This window comes from Phocoena sinus, chromosome 8 (assembly GCF_008692025.1).
Source record: "Phocoena sinus isolate mPhoSin1 chromosome 8, mPhoSin1.pri, whole genome shotgun sequence".
Lineage (NCBI taxonomy): Eukaryota > Metazoa > Chordata > Mammalia > Artiodactyla > Phocoenidae > Phocoena > Phocoena sinus.
Window position 1 is genome coordinate 31,724,448 of NC_045770.1, and position 18,507 is coordinate 31,742,954.

The 18,507-nt window shown below is 36.3% G+C and overlaps 1 protein-coding gene across 12 annotated transcripts in view; it reads right to left on the reverse strand.

The window, feature by feature from the left end:
* The window catches only part of YAP1 (Yes1 associated transcriptional regulator), a 111,024-nt gene that overhangs the window by 58,339 nt on the left and 34,178 nt on the right, over positions 1-18,507 (reverse strand). For all 12 annotated transcript variants that reach the window (XM_032640362.1, XM_032640360.1, XM_032640361.1 and 9 more), the window contains exon 3: positions 191-306. In XM_032640362.1, the coding sequence (XP_032496253.1) occupies positions 191-306 (116 nt within the window). The remainder of the gene's footprint in view (positions 1-190; positions 307-18,507) is intronic.

Genomic DNA, 18,507 nt, shown 5'->3' on the forward strand with positions numbered 1-18,507 from the left:
TGAAACTTTAAAATCTGTTGGCTTTCAGCAGGTTATTTGAAATAAGATAAGTTTCCCTTATGAAAGTGGATAGAAAATAACCATCATCCATGCTCCAGTTTCCTTAAAAGAATAACGACTATTTTCCACAGAAAGTTTTATCAATGCACGAGCATTACTTGGTGTGCTCTAATTACAGCATTTCACTCACCTGAGGCTGAATTCATCATGTTCTGCTGCACTGGTGGACTGGTAGGGGATGTAACGTTCATCTGGGAGAGCATGGCCTTCCTGGGGTCTTGCCATGTTGTTGTTTGATCTATGTGACTGAGACAAAACATCCACTGCATTAGATAACAAATACGAGGCCCTAAAAACAACAACCTCACTTATCAACATAGGGTAGCTCTATGAAGTAGTAGGCAAAGGATTCTAAATTAGCTCTGTAAAAGCATACAGTCTTGTCACCTCACTGCTCTCACCCTTCCTCTGCAACCTTCTGTCATCCTTATATCGCTGAACTTTCCCCTCTTAGATCTTGCAAGTGCACAATTTGAAAAAGTTATGTCTGGAGTTTTAAGTGAAGGGAAACCATTTTCACCTAGCAGACAATTATTATCTGCTTCTAATTTAAAGATAAAATGTGATTTATAAATTAATCATCTATAACAGTAGTCATATGAGCAAAACCCAAAATTCATAAGGGGAATCACCCACTTTTTTCCTCCTAGAGCTATAAATGCCAATTAACATATAATTTTAAGACCTAAAACCCTTTACACTGAACAAATAAAACATGAAAAGATGAAGTCTTATTATAGTACATACTCCAAAGCCAAAACAGAATTACAAACTTGATTGTTTCCTGTGACCGCTGAAGGCCTTTGTTATTTGCTAAACAAAACATTTAAACATTTTCTACATACTGTTAACGTACTGCAAAATATCTTACACACATGCATGTAGATGTCTTCATCTATTAAAATGGGGATGAAAACAGCTTAAAATTATGTGAAATATGAGACTACAAGGCATCTTGCACAGTATTTGGCATATGAGCATTCAAAAAATATAGTTTTCTTCCTCCAGCAAAGAGTAATTGTTTCGCTGAAACAAAAACTAAAAATATTATACCCATGAAACCACCTGAAAATTTATCTTGAAGAAATAGCCAGGGAAGTATTCAAAGATTTATGCAAAGTTCTCTTCTGTATAATTAATAAAAGCAAAAATCTAAAAGCAGATAACAACATCTAACCAGAGGGACTAATTAAATCTTGTTACATATAACGTACTATATTGCAGCTATTGAAAATATTTTAGAATAATATTTAATAGCATAGAAAATATTCATAATACAGCTTTTAAAAGTAGATTGTAAAACAATTGAGTCTAATTGTTTAAACGTGTGTGTACTGACAACACATGGGAAGGATAGACATCAAAATGTTTTAAGTGTTTAGATGGCAAAATTACAGAACTGTTTAATAACAGGAAAACCTAGAAAGACAATCATGAACTCATTATCTTTGAAACGGGGGAGGGAGGGCATTAGAAATAAGTTATTAAAAAAAAACTCAAGGGTTTCCCTGGTGGCGCAGTGGTTGAGAGTCCGCCTGCTGATGCAGGGGACGCGGGTTCGTGCCCCGATCTGGGAAGATCCCACATGCCGCGGAGCGGCCGGGCCCGTTGAGGCATGGCCGCTGAGCCTGCGCGTCCGGAGCCTGTGCCCCGCAACGGGAGAGGCCACAACAGTGAGAGGCCCACATACCGCAAAAAAAAAAAAAAAAAAAACCCTCAAATCATTTTCTCTATGGTTGTTTAAATTTCAAATCTGATTTCTCTCTTCCTGAATCATCCCATGATAAATACCCATGTAAATAGTAAAGGAAATGACATCCTGTCGTTAATTTTCCTGAAATGGAACCAGAATGCTCTCTCATCAATAATGTTACCATATCAATAACACAGTAAAAAAGGATCTTAGACTCTGGCTAGAATGGACCTTAAATATTATCTACTAGAGATGGGAGAATTCATTTTCCTAAGCAAGCAGAAAGAAGATGAAAACAGGGGGGTAAAAAATGTGGAAGATTTGTACACTTGGGAATGACAATAGTACTTGACAATTGAAGGCTATCACAGACCAACTAAAAATGCTAAGAGAGAATATTTATTTAGTAGAGTATAGAGTCTCTCAAATATCACCTTATCAGCACTTCTTTACCAGTCATATATGCTTTTTAGCAGTTGCACTAGCACTGCTCAGGTCTAGACAATACAGGCAAAACCTTGTACAAGTGTATATGTAAACACCTCATTCTAAAAGATCACATCCTTATCAAGCTCAGTTAAGAGTTTATTCCTTTTCCGTCCTCCATGTGAGCCACTGACCAAATTAAACCTTAAAATGTTTCCTAGATATTCGGGGCTTCTCATGCTTACAGGTATAAAGCAATACACGATCATTAATAGTCATACTGAAGGAAAGAAACTTGAAACCTGTAAGACAACTAAAATTTAGGGAAATGTTTCTGTTTCTCACTGCCTGTTACAACGTTAAGAAACCAGGAAAAATGGCCAGTGATTCATTATTACTGGCTCTTAAATATGAAAGAAATTGTGTGCCACCTGCCTACTCCTTGTCTCCAGTACTTCGGCCACGGCTCACGGGCCCAGCCGCTCTGCGGCATGTGGGATCTTCCCGGACCGGGGCACGAACCCGTGTCCCCTGCATCGGCAGGCGGACTCTCAACCACTGCGCCACCAGGTAAGCCCTCCAGTACTTCTTAAAATCTGTTACCTTTGTGAGGGGTAAAAGAGAAGAGAGAAGCAAGTTCTGGATTCTGACTGTTGAAGGTTTTCTAAATATCTAACAAGTTTCTCTGAAAACTAACCAATTATGTAAATCATATTAATCCATTTATAACTAGCCTGCAGTCCACTTGAGGGTTTAGGACCCCATTCTGATGACTAAATGACCATATTCCAATAACAAGCACATGAATCTTCCCAATAGTGGAGCCAATCTGTAAGTCTGTTCTTAAGGCTTCTTTCTCCTTTATATAGTGTTTTGAATATAATGCAGAGAATGTATAGTTTTACTGCTCTCAAAAAAGTGATTATTTTGCTGAAATACTACTAAGTGTACAAATGCTAAAATTTCTCCTCCTGAAAAGGCTTCTGTTGAACCTCAGTAAGTTAGTTTAGAGCCCTATAAAGCTATCCTATGTTACTTCAGCTAATGTTCCACTTACGCAAAAAAGATCTACATCTTTTTAAGGAATAAATATGCCATTATTTAAACTGTCCCAACTCTAAAAGCATGCAACCATTTAGATGCTAAAGGGAATGTGAAATAAAATTAGCTTTAGAGTTTTTGTCTTCACTTTTTCTATAAGATTAAATCATGAATACTGTTTTATCCTAAAAAGTCAATTTGCAGAAGTATACCCCAAAATATCCAGTCTTCCTTATCATAATAAAAATCTTTATAAAAACATTTCATAGGACAAAGAACTATTTTTGCTTAGACAAAATAAATAGTTTGCTAGGCCTACTCTTGCCCCAGATATTTGCACCGGACTTTCCCTCATCTCCTGGTCTTTGCTCAAATGTCTTACTCTCAGTGAGGCCTTCCGTGGCCATGTCATCTAAAATCCACCCTATTTTAAACGTCTACTCCCTCTTCTTTGCTTTATTTTTGTTTGATAATCCTTTATCATTATCTGACACATAATTTACTTATTTTGTCTATTTCCTCAAACTAACAAGCTCCAGGGAAAAAGGGACTTTTATCCATTTTATTAACTACTGTATCTTCAATGATTAATAAAGTGCTTGATAAATATTTGTCAATGAATTAATGAAAAGAAAGCTGTTTTCTTTTTGCCCTAAGAACATCAAACTTTCTCCCCAAGTCCCTGTCGCCTTACTGACTTTATCAATACCCACCTTCTTTTCCAAAAATGTAATTGCAGGTAAGGATTATAGACCCACTAGAAATAGTAATAAGGAGATTATTGGTGACACTGGCAAGAGCAGCTTCAGTGGGATGATGGGGGTACAGTGCATAGGAGGTAAGAAAACAGACAGATTTAGTTGTGTACAAAACCACAAATGGATGGATATGAATTTTTGTTTTTTTCCGGAGGAAGAAACTCAAGTGTTTAAATGTGAATGAAAACAGAGTAGCTGAAGATGTGCTAAAGGATCAATGAAGTTATAATCATCCATTAGAGAGTGAGAAGGAACAGAATGCAGACACTGCTTCCACTGTAAGGAGGTGAGGAAGAAAGGATAGGGTAGAAGCAAATAATTTCACTGGTTGGTCAAAGTTGATCGCAGTCTGGTGTGAGGACTTCTACTCTCTTATCGAGAGATATAGCATTAAGAGGATTAAGGAGGCTGGCATTATTGGTACCTCCACTATGAAAAACTGAGGGACTTGCACAAGGTCACATATCCAGTACACAACAAGACTACATCTGGTACCCAGGAATTCTGAGAACAATTTCTGTACTAGACATACACATGAAAAGGACAATATTCAAAAATGTAAATTCTTTGTAATATATATTGAATAACAAATAACTGCATAAATACTAAAGAGGGAGTATAATAAAAAGGCATGGTATTGAAGATTCAATAAAAGAATTTACAAAATTTACAAAATATTACAAAACAGAGTTTCTATTACTACTAGAATATAAGCTCCTTGAAGAAGGTGTACCTGGCAGAGTGCCTGGTACATAGTAGGGCTCAATAAATAGTAAACGCAATGAATATTAGAGCAGTGTGCATTATTTAAGAATGTAGGTGATTAAGAGTTCACATAAATGCTAATCAGAGAATGGGCTGAAAAGAATTTTCACTTGAACTACAGATTCTAAAAAAGGTCAAATTATAAATAACAGAATCAAAATATACAAACCAAGGAGATAAAATTAAGCAAAACTCCTAAAACAGTATTTTCAGAGTTAAAAATATGAGTGGTTATATATAACATAGAAAATAATTTAAAATTTAGTTTATCTTGTTCCTAAGAATAGCCTAGCTGCTGAACTTACTACAGGAAAATAGATAAATGTGAAATTCTCCAACCCCTTCAAGATATGTAAATAAGTTATTCTTTCCTATTACTTTGGAAAAGAAAAGGTGATTGGATTTATGACCAAGATAAACCCTATGATCTTACTCTGGAGCAGCTAAGACTCGGAAACAATGAACCTTTCAAAGTTTAGACTGATGAAACATAAGCAGCTGTACTTTGACCAAGGTCCACGTCCAGCAGCAGTCTCTCCTGCGTATACAGAGCCACCTCTCCTGTTGGCTTTTGTCTTTTACTTTATACGGCAGAATCTGGCCTTACATGTTGGATGACTTAGCAGAATACATGTAGAACCAAAAAAGGGACAGAAAGCTAAAGTGAATCATTAGTAAACTTACGTTTTGCATAATCCCACAAAAGTTAATTGAGGCTACAGTATATAGAACTATTTGAAGCGCTTTATATCCTCCTGTGAGATGTGAACCTTATGAAACTCAAACGTGGGCAGGGAATATAAGGAATTCTGATCTTATGAAGAATAACAATATTACTGTCACATCTTCAAATTATGGGGAAATCCATAAGATCATGAAATGCTACCTGAAGAAGCTACAATGGGGAGACCCAAAGATCTCATCTCTCCAGGACCAGTGTTCAACAGGAAGATGATACCATGCCATTGTTTCATGAGGTCTCTCACAGAGGTTGAACAAAATAATCACTTACTACAATTTTTTTTTTTTTTTAAATTTATTTATTTGTTTTTGGCCACGCTGGGTCTTCATTGCTGTGCGTGGGCTTTCTCTAGTTGCAGTGAACAGGGGCTACTCTTCGTTGCAGTGCGCAGGCTTCTCATTGCGGTGCCTTCTCTTGTTACAGAGCACGGGCTCTAGGCGCTCAGGCTTCAGTAGTCGTGGCTCGCGGGCTCTAGAGAGCAGGCTCAGCAGTTGTGGCGCACGGGCTTAGTTGCTCCGTGGCATGTGGGATCTTCCCCGACCAGGGCACGAACCTGTGTCCCCTTCATTGGCAGGAGGACTCTTAACCACTGCGCCACCAGGGAAGTCCCTTCCTACAATTTGTTAAGATTAAGTGATATGCCCAAGAGCAGCCGAATAGTATGCAGCAGGAATGGGATTTAAACTCAGGAATGAGAACTGATGCAAAAATCTGCACTCTTTGTACTATATCAGACTTCCTTTTATGCTGTGAGAGTATTTTGGATGTTGTTTAGATTTCTTAAGACTAACCTCTACATCACTACTTACCTGCCTCTAATCCCTACAATAATGAAGTACAAGGAGACAAAAATCTCCTCTGCAACAACACTCAGTAGACCAAACACCCAGTCACACACAACCAGGATTAAAATAAATGTTTTTTACCTTCTGGCTCAGTGTTCTTTTCACTTTACCTTATTGGTCTCTAAAGAGGAAAAGATTTTCTAAAATGATAATCTGCCATTAGCAGAATAAAATTTTTTCAGGGAACGTAATTCAAAAAGAGAATCAGAATCCTTTTAAATGCTTCCTTGTTTAATTCGCTAACTATTAAGACTATTCCAAGACTAGCAAATGAGCTCTACCATCAGAACAGAAAGTTGCCTTTATTATAAAAATGCACAATCATTAGAGGTGTTAATGATCAGTTACCTGATGGCACTCGTAAAGAGACAAATTGGTTATGGGGATATTATGCCTACCATTTCTACTCACTTAAATTGGTGGACTGCAGCTCTAAAGTTACACTGGTTTTTCTCCTTCCTACTTCATTTCTTACTTTAGAAACAAGATTATTGGCACCGGTATAAATTAATATACAGATATGATAATCTGCAAGTTGCTTCCCTATCTAGGCATTGTCTTCCTGTTATAATGTAGTGTCTAATCTCCTAAGAAAGTAATTCCTCAGAATCTAATAAAAGTAACTCTCCCTACTATTAACTTCAATAGATATTGTCACAATGGCACATAAACATTTTAAGAAAGCAGTGAACCCACTTTGGAAGTGGGTCATTGAGAGATGGCTTAGATAATGTATTACTTAAAAAAAGAAATCCTTTATGCAAATCAAGTGTTATCAACACTATAATCAACAGCTATATAAGCTTAATATGAATATCTGATTCTTTTGAAATATCTGCTACATTTCTTGAGACTACTGTTCTTCCTCAGGTAATCTTTTCCCCAGCTGGCCCATAAAACACCTAATTTCTACCTTACCTTTTCAAGACTCAGATCCCTCCTTTCAGAAGTCTTTGGAATAGTAAGAAAGCAGACATGGATTCAAATCCCACTCTCAAATTTGCCAACGATAAACTGGGTTGTACAGGAAGGTCGTTTAGACAAATGGTTTCATCTTCGTTAAAATAAGACTGATTTATCTACTTACTTCCCAGGGTTTTGAGAATTAAATTCAATAGCATACACAAAAGCAACTAGTACTGTGGCTCCCAGTACACAAAAGGCTCTCAAATATTTCTACAGACTTCATTCCTGTGCTAGTCCAATAGTATTTAAAATAGGAAAAACTTCATGGTAGACAGGTTAAGTCAAGAAAATGTTTAAGAATGAGATGACTTCAGTTAAGTGAGAATGACAGGTCTGGGGCTTTAAGAGCTCTGATAAAGAGTCTGGTTTCCCCTGATAGATGATGAAGAGATGCAGTAGACACTATAGGTTTCAGGGTAGGAAACAATGTTTCCGGACCATTAGTTCAACTTGCACAAGGCCATCAGCTTAGAATAAGAAGGAACCATGCAAGTACGACCATACTGGCTCCCAGGAAAAGAGCAGCAAAATAATTTGGGAGTAAAAGAATAATCTCATTCATATAACCAAATGTCTTAAAATATTCATTGTGAAAAATCACTCCATACAAATTTTTTTTTTTTACTTAAGCCATAAAACGGTCAACTCTATCCATCTAAACCAAGGCAAAGAAAAAGCTACACTTCTTATGAAAGCACATCCCAACAAATGCTAAGGTGCTCTTCAAATTCTTTGTTGTATGTTTCATCTATCAAATACTAAATCCATAACCCTTACTTAAGGGATACAGAGCAACATAATGGGAAATGAGTTTTGTAGTGATAGAAAACTACTGATGACTTTATCTCTACCAAAATTTAGGATAACCTTATGCTACTCATTAGTGAACGTATTAGAGAATTAAAGTAATGTAGTTTTAGTAAAATAATTTTAGTGATTAACATTGATACTGACAAAGTTTACACACCTCAAGAAATGGATAACTAACAATTTCCCTTACATCCCTACTCCTTAAAGAGTGTGGGCCTTGAGCCAGCAGAACTGACAAAACCTGTGAGGAAGCCTGTTAAAAATGTCAGGGTCGGGGCTTCCCTGGTGGCGCAGTGGTTGAGAGTCCGCCTGCCGATGCAGAGGACATGGGTTCGTGCCCTGGTCGGGGAGGATCCCGCATGCCGCGGAGTGGCTGGGCCTGTGGGCTGTGGCCGCTGGGCCTGCGTGCCTGGAGCCTGTGCTCCGCGGCGGGAGAGGCCACAACAGTGAGAGGCTCGCGTACAGCAAGGAAAAAAAAAAAAAAAAAAAAAAATGTCAGGGTCTCCTCAGGCTCCACCCAACACACTGATTAAGAATCTGTAGCTTAACAAGATCCATAGGAGATCTGTATGCACATTAAAAGTTTGAGAAACACTGCCTTAGACACTACTTGATCACCTATGCTGTGTTTTAAGTATGACTAATGCCTGGAGGGTAAATATTCTGTATAGGTATATGAAGAACTACATGGTGTAGATATTACAGTTAAAGCAAAACCAATAACCTGTGGTAAAAATTCAAAGTGTAATTTGCATCATTACTGCAGAAGGGTACACTGAAATCTACTAGCCACTGACTGTAGCACTGTAAGTGTATTCATTTACATCACAAGGAAACAGCATTCTCACTGTTACATCACTGGTGATAGTTCTTTCATGCCTACTCTGAATTTAAAACAAAACAAAAAGCACTGCAGCTTTTCAAAAACTGATTTGGTATTGTACTGATAATTTTTATTTAAAGCAACAGTTCTCAATTTAGAAATTGGGGGGAAGGGCATTTTTTGTTATCACAGTCTTACAAATATACAATGGGGAGAGGGTATTGGATGCTAGGTTTCCTGCAATGCAGTAGATGGTCTTCCACAACTTTGAATGTCATGCCACACATTCTAAAAAGCCAAATTTTACACAGAACTCCATTTTATACATAGACAAAGTATGTTTTGCACAATTTTAGTTATATACCAAATTTTTCTGGAAGGCAATCAATTACACTTAGTTTTGTTTGGAAATCTGTTAACAGTATATACTTTTTAGATAACCACATTATCACAGCAATGCCCTCTTGGTATTTTAGTTACCAACTCAACACACTTGATCTTTATTCAAAACTGTCATGTTCATGGCAATTTTAGGTACAGATGCAGGCACCTGACTACTTTATTATAGCTTCAAATATAGAATACCCAAAGCATTTATAAATCAATATACATGTTATTTTTATCATAAATTACTTTATTTCTCCTCCATATTGCATAATTCTGATATAATGTTGACTTTTAAAAATTATGTATGTAGTTAAATTGTTACATATGAATTTCATTTTAGGATACTTTCCCAAATATTTATTACTAAAAGAGGCTGATGAGACTGACAGGGATAAGAGCCACTGCATTAAGAGACCATAAACTATCAATATAAATAGAGAGCATTTTTATATCATAAGTCTAAGATGTCTTTCCCATCAGATCATGAATTTCTGGAGGGTAAACGATCTCAGCCTCCTTTTCTACATTTCATACATGAACACAGTGCTTTGCATAAATGCTCAATAACCTGTCTGATGAATTGAAAGCTTATTCTACTGGGTTATTCTTTAACCACCAAGGAATACTGTGACCTAAATCCTAAATGGAGTCAATATGTATGGTTTATTCCCTTTTCATAATCCACTTTTGAAAATGTTTTTCTTCTAAACTGTAAAACCTACTTTTCACAAAATCCCAACAATGTAGTCCTAAATTGTTTGTACTTCATAGTTACCTAACAAATTGGTTCTTTCCAACTCTGCCAAGATTCTGTGACATCAGATGGCACAAACTGGTCATAAGAATTTAACATAATTTACAAACTAAACCAACAGAAACTTTAAAAAATTACATCTGACAAATGTTTAATCCCTAACACACCTCTCAGACCTTGTGTTGCAAAAGGGGAAAACCAAAATTAAAAAAATTTTTTTTGGCAATAGTGCTTGCTTAGATAGATCCTTTGACAAAATGCATCTTTGTGAACTTATCTTTTGCTGCTTGGGCCTGTAATTGTGGGAACTGTGAGAAGTTCCTAATTCTTCCCAATAAAGCTAAACAAAGATGAAATGATAGAAGTGTGCCCTATTTTTATACTTATAGAAAACTGGGGAACCAAATCACCACCATTCCTCAAGAAGGTGAGAACATTTGTACTGAAGTATATGTAAGACCACAAAACCTAAGTATCTAATGAGAAGCCAAGTGACCAAACTAAAGAATTCTTTTTATCAAGCAAAGCTGACTTTTAGGAAACAGCAAAAAATAAGAATAAAACTGGATAACCAGGAATAACACAAAATAGATATGAAAAATGTTTTCATTTAAAAACTTCTGTTACTGCTGTCATGCCCTCTAAATACTATGATGGCAGGACTGGTTCTAAAATTTAGAAGCATGGGCAGTCAGCCCAGATTTATTGCTCACTTATCAAGCCCATGTTTGTTGTGCAAGTGTTATTTATAGAGTCACATGCTAGAGGCTGTTCCCAAGCTAGCCAAACCTACAGGCTTAATTGACCCTAGGAACAATGATACATTATTCAAGCTAATCCTTCTATGAGCTACAGTTCCTAAGCCACAACCATATGCTTTTTATATTTGTATATGTCTACCATGAACTATTTTTAGAACCCTCAAAAGTTAAGAGATATGCACATACTATAATTTCTTGATAAGGATGAGAAAACTTAAACACTTTGCTTCTATGACAACAGTTTTTATAATTACTGGAAATCAATATGTTATATTGAACTTTAAATAACTGGACTATCACTAAAGGCTTAAAGATGGGTTAAAATTATGAACAAGTATAGGCAGAAACACATAAAAGCAAACGTGACAATTGATTATACTCCACTCTACAAATTGTATAACCACACTGCAATCTGACCCTATAGCCTTAGGTTGAATAAAATTAGTATTTGCTCACAAGTATGAAATCAATTTAAACACAAACTTAACCATGTTGCCATATAAGAGTGACATGCTTATATACATCTCCCCTTGGAAATTATTCCCTAAGGAAGGGATAGGATGGAGCAGTTATGAGAATAATGCCAAAGCTATAGTGGAGGCTTCTTAAAACACACACAGTTCTTTCAATCTTGATCCCACATGGCTTTTATCTGTAGTTAAATTCAGCAACATTCTTTCAATAATGACTGAGAACATTCTCCCCAAAAGTTCAAAAAAACGTGTTCGTCCTTATTTCATGTTATAGAAAATGACAGATGTCATCACAGTATGAATTGAGGCTCATAATTTTGTAATAGAACAAAGACCAGAATTCAAGTCTCTTGATTCTCAATTATAAGGTCTACCTAGATTCTTTCATAAGAGTCATCTTAAAAAAAGAAAGGAAAAAAGAAATGGCTGAATGGCAGAACTATGACCAAAAATTAAAAACAAAACTCTAAGAAATATTAAGACACAGAAAATCTATAAACATTATTCAAAATACAGTCCTGAAACCAACTGCATCACAATTACCTGGAAGACTTATTAGCTCCTCAGTATTTTTAAGCACAATAAGATTGGAGAATGATTTATCTAACATCTTTACATATTCTTTCATAATCTGAGATCCTTACATACAATAAGACATTTATTTACCATAAGAACTAGATGAGGAATACAATCTCTTCTAAAGATGGTTGATAATTTTCTCACATTCCACTGTTATCCTTAAAGTGATATTCCTCAGCAAATACTGTTTCAAATGAAACTATATGTCAGATGTCAAAAAGAAGTAACTTTCTTACACACCTTTGTTAAAGACCTTGGCAGTATCATCCTTTCATTTTATAATTGCCAGTCTAGGGGTTAAAAAAAAAAACAAAACAAAACCCTGTGAAGGTAAGGAAACAAATCTGTTGAGTACCAGCTCTGACCTCATCTACCACGACATGACTTAGGCCTGAGGCCCTCAACCAGGGACCAAGGAAGACAGGTTTAGGCAGTCAAACAAAGCTATAATCAGCCTTCTGCATCTCATCAGACGCAGTTGGCTTCCAAATAAGGATCTGTTCAGTCTGTTGGCTCATGTGTCTACCCTGAGGAAATCACATTAAGTTACAAAGCTGGAACCATATTCATTGCATATTTATGGCTACATTCAAGTTTTCAACTGTTATCAACAGAACAGGGTTTCAGCCACCCAAAACATTAACACAGGATGAGTCTAACAGCCTAGGAAACATTTCCCAAGTGGTAAATCACCAGGAAAGCAGTTAACAATATCCACAATAAACACTTAAGCAAAGCAGGCAAATGGCACGACTTTTAACATAAACCCCAGGACCTCCTACCACCACCATTTTGATGGAAATGATACAATGAAAGAATCTTATATATATATTTTATTCTTATATATGTATTTTCTTTTAATCACAAATTGCTTTAAACAATAGTTGGATAACACTGTAGAATGTCTTCAATCATCTAAAAAGAATCTTACTGAAATTAGCAAAATAACTTGGGGAAGGACCCCAAAATCTAAAGCAGTTAAATTTATATACTCTACACCCCATTTTCAGAATGAATACATATAATGCACGTTGAACAATGAGAGATGGTTTCTATACAAATAAATAGTAAGCATAGAGTCTTAGTCTTAACTGCATTTCATTAAATCTTATATAAAACCTTTTAATTTCATGTCTTGTTATTTAATTCCAAGATGTCATTTTAGGGCATGCTGGTTGCTCAGATAACTGAAATTTTAGTAATGCCTTCAGGGGTTTCACAAGGGGTTTCTCAGAACAGAAAGCAGGACACTGGTGGAAAAGTGCTACATTTATTATTTAACTTGAGACATAAGGTACCCAATCTCAGTCATGTCATTCAACTTTTCTGGACCTCACCTTCAGTAGCTGTGATATATGACAGGCCTCCATTTAATAAGAACCAATACTTCACTTTTTGAACATCTACTGTACAAAAACCAAGCATTTTATCCATATGACCATTTTCAAAGTAAATAAATATCTGATGGCAAACTTGGAAAAATTATCTTGAATGGAGTGATAGAACCACTTAGCTACGTTAAGGTTACTGGTAAAACTAATAATAAATAAATGAATAAATTTTACGTGAAGGACTTTTGCAGGTACTAATAAGGTGGTTTGCCAGGCCTGTGTATTTTAAATGTGGCAAAAGGGAAGTAGGACTCTTTCATTCACGGCCAAGTAGACACCCAACCTTTCTTGCATCCAGTAAATTCTCTTTATATGGTCATGCCATGCTGCTAATTTTTTTTTTTTAATTAAAGAAAATAAATGCTAGACAGTCATCCAACCCAGGTTTACCTTATTAGGTAGAGCTGACTTACATAGAATACTCAGTAGTCTATCTATACTAAATTTATAAATACAGATTAAATGTCTCCTCTCTGTCTCCTCTGGGCTTACTAAAAGAAGAAAAAAAAAACCTACTTTATAAATTGCCTAGTTCACCAGAATCAGAACATTTTTGCTCAGGCTGAAAACTGGGATTCAACTTGGTTTTTCTAAGTTGCAACTGAAATGTGATCCTGTCAGTGCAAATACAGTTTTCTTCTTTGAACCTTCCAAGTTAAATGACTATGAAATTCAATTATACTATGAAATATATTAATACCTTTTTGAAGCGGATTTTTATGGATATTTGTAGAAAATGTTACAGTCATAGTCATTAAAAGGAAATTAACAAAAAGGTTATACTGTAAACACTAAGTAACATGGTCACTTAGGGACTGTCTCAATCTGAGCCATGCCCGTAGATCGAATCCTCATTTTCATGAAACATGCCCAAAGAGTAGTTTCTTAGGTATCTAGTTTTTAGGTATTTTTTGTTTGTTTGTTTTGTTCTTTTCTTTGAGAGTTCCTATGTACTCCCTCTACTCTGATTAAGATGAGAAATGCCCACCAGCTTACTGAGAAAAAAATCCAAGGTCTAGAAATCTAAAAAGTTAATGAAGAGACTACTTACTAGATTGGGAGTTTTATTGAAATTCTCCTTCAGTAACTAAAATGATTAATAACTGAAAAAGGGTCCCCAAAGCAGGAACTTAATTTGGTTATCTGTGGAACTCATTTTGTTAAACTTCTAATTCACATATAATGGACATATAGAAAATAACTGATTCTTTAACACAATATCAGAACATACTATTGGATTTTATGGTAAGACTGAAATACCTGAAGTATAAAATAAAGGTTTCTTTGTATCTTAAAAACAAAAACAAAAAAACTCCACCTCTATACAAGAGTTTTCATAAAACATTTTGTCCACTACAAGTTTGGGAAGGAGCAGCAGTTGAGTGGTAGAATGGGCTATAATGTCTGCATATTATGAATCACTTATATCTGTGAAATTGTGGAAAGTTTTTGTCACTATTGCTTAAGAATGACAAAACGGAGCTGTTGGACAAAGACAAATTATTAAAATGGTTTAAAGGATGGAACAGACTAGGCCTATTTGGAATGCTTCAGTCTATAAAGACGAAGTCCAAGTGGAGATATGATTAAAATCACAAATGGAAAGGAAAATTCCAAAGTTCTCAAAATATGAAAAACATTTCACACCTAAAGGAAAATTTCAGCCACCAATCACTATTTCATGCCTCCATGCCTTTGTTCATATAGTACCTGGGCCTTCAATTCCTTTTTCTCCCCCACTCCTCTCCTGTCAAAGGCCTCTGAGCTGGCTCAAATGTCAGCTCCTAGGAAGGTTTCCCTGGGCTCGCTCTGCCTCCACTCGACCCCTTAACAGGTCTAACTGCCCCCTCCTGCCTTCATGGAAATTTCTTTAGAATTACTACTATACTGATCAGAGGGGTTATTATGCGTACATGCTCTTCAATCTCCACTGTAATATACATTCATAAATGTTTTAAGGAACAAAAGAGGACATACATGGAATTTTGTACATTTATGAAGCCCTATGAAGTGTGAGGCATTATTTTTTTTGAAAAAGTAGTAAACCACCATAACAAATATTATATTAAGGCAGAGAAAACATCTAAGAGTCTAAGAGTTTAGTGTTATTAGCATTAGGCCAAACTCTCATTCTATTATATGAACATTTCAGATGCATAAATTGAAGTGGAAACACACCTGTATCAAGAGTTTTTATGTGATCAACCAAGTGGCATCAGCCAGAAGACCCAGTACTTGTCTAGAAGAGTTCCTCAAGATTTCAGAATTACTTAATCCAACAGACTCATATTACAGATGAGGAAAATGGCAAACAAAAGGAAGAAAAGAAAAGAGAAAAGGAGAGAAAAAGGAAAAGAAAGAAATGCTGCTAGCTCAAGCAATCTTCAAAACCATGTAAAAGCCTTGCAAAAACCATCGACATTAGGCAGCATAAAAGATCCCAAATCTGCACAGCAAAAGACACTACCAACAAAATGAAAAGACACCTATGGAATGGGAAAAAATATTTGCAAACCATATATATCTGACAAGGGGTTACTGTCCAAAATATAAAACTCAATAGCAAAAAACACCTACATAATCTAAATAAAAATGGGCAAAGGACCTTAATAGACATTTGTCCAAAGAAGATATACAAAGGTACATGAAAAGATGCTCAGCATCGCTAAACATTAGGGAAATGCAAATCAAAACCAAGATGAGATATCACCTCATGCCTGTGAGAATGGCAAGCATTAAAAAGACAAGAGAATGCTGGAGAGGATATGGAGAAAAGGGAACCCTTGTGCACTGCTGGTGGGATTGTAAATTGATACAGACACTATGGAGAACACTATGGAGGTTCCTCAAAATATTAAAAGTAGAACTACCATATGATCAGGCAATTCCACTTCTGGGTATTTATCCAAAGAAAGCAAAAACGCTAACTCAGAAAGATATATGTACCCCCATATTTATAGCAGCATTATTTATAATAACCAAAATATGGAAACAACCTAAGTGTCCACTGATGGGTGAACAAATAAAGAATGTGTGGTGTGTGTGTGTGAAAGGAAATCCTGCCATTTGCAACAACATGGATGAACCCTAAGAGCATAATGCTAAGTGAAATAAGTCAGACAGAGAAAAACAAATATTGTTATGATCTCACTTATATGTGGAATCTTAAGGGGAAAAAAAGTCACAGAAAATTACATCAGCTTGTGGTTATCAGAGGTGGCGGGGGGAGAATTGGATGAAGTTGGTCAAAAGGTACAAACTTGCAGTTATAAGATAAGTACTAGGGACATAATGTACAACATGGTGACTACAGTTAACACTACTGGTGACTACAGTTAACACAACTGGATGACACATATGAATGTTAAGAGAGTAAATCCTGAGAGTTCTCATCATAAGGAAAAAAAGTTTTTCTTTTTCTTTTCGTATCTATATAAGATGATGGACGTTAAGTAAACTTATTGTGGTAATTATTTCACAATATATACAAGTCAAATCATTATGCTGACACCTTAAACTTACACAGTGCTGCATGTCAATTATATCTCAATAAAACTGGGGAGGAAAATCCCAAATCTTTTGTTCTTTCAATAACCTGTTTAGGTCTGCTCTGTCTCATAAAACCTTCTTAATTACTTCAGCTCTTAATGATATTTTATTTTCCAAAATTGTTACAGTAGTTATAGCGTGTTACTTATCATCCAATCATTTAAACATTCAACTTCTTAACACTAAGCATGGTAGTAGGTGCAGGGTAAACATAGATGAATAGAAATGTTTCATGGTTCTGAGGGATTCTATGTCTACTATAGGTTGTGTGTTTGGTTATGTTTTAACTCACCAACTAGATGATGTTTAAAATGTTTACAATTGTTTGCTTATTGTTCATAAACAAAACATTTATTTTCCTTTCTTGTACACTACATCAAGGCAGAGAATAACAAACTCAAGTTACTGATTGGGAGGAAAGAAATCCAGAATATTCATTTTATACACACATACACACACACACACACACACACACACCAAGACTGGCTGCTAAAATTTCCTTTTAATTACCCAAAGACAGCACAACTTGCTTCTACTAATTGAAGCAAACCCTGACTTATATTCAGATCATTCAGTCGTGTTCTAGGCATAACTAGAATCTTTTGAATCACTAAATTGGTGATTAAGTCAATACAAATAAAAGAACTGCTGAAATCAAAGGGCAAACTTACACAGAACAGGACAATGTTAGAACTAAAAGGAAACTTGAGGACCATCTGACCAATTTTTTTTTTTTTTTTTTTTCGGTACGCGGGCCTCTCACTGTTGTGGCCTCTCCCGTTGCGGAGCACAGGCTCCAGACACGCAGGCTCAGCGGCCATGGATCATGGGCCCAGCCGCTCCGCTGCATGTGGGATCTTCCCGGACCGGGGCATGAACCCGCGTCCCCTGCATCGGCAGGCAGACTCTCAACCACTGCGCCACCAGGGAAGCCCCATCTGACCAATTTGTTTAATTTTATAGATGAGGAAATGGACAGATAAGAGAGTCATTTAACTCAATGCGTGCAATGGCACTATTACACAGATTTTCTAACTCACAGAGTAGTACAGTTTCCTTTGGCAACACCCAGACTGATCTCTTAAATCAAGGAGCTTGGCCTAGAGAGGCCAGAGTGGAAAGGTACATGGGCACTGCCTTACCTGTCCAACAACTGCTAACATCCAGGTCACTGGCAGAAGCATCTACAACTGCTTTGGTGCCTATGACTCAGAAGATGAAAAACAATTCAGGACAAAGCCATTTCAACAGCATCTTATGAGTTCTTCATTAGCCAGGTGCTTACTGAAGACTGAATGTCACCAGATTGAGTATAATACACTTCCCTTATCCAGGTCAGTGATAAAGAAGAAAGCGTACCCTAAAAGTTACTTCACAGATAAGTGCAAGGCCCTCTTTATTTGGACTCTCAGTTTTGGGTATTAATTTACTATTAACTACTATTTATAATCCCCTACCTTAAATTACAGGGAAAATGTCTGGAAGTTACACTAAGGCCTCTTCTGTTTACTCCTGGACACACAGCTGTCTGGCCTCCAGGTAAGTGGGCTGTGATACACTGCTTACAGGTTGAGCACTATTCTTGATCTTCTTGTAAGTCCAATTTTCCCTCACTTTGTAAATGACAAAATTGAGACTCCTGATGGTCATTCAACCACCTGCCTGAGATCATGACACTAAGTGG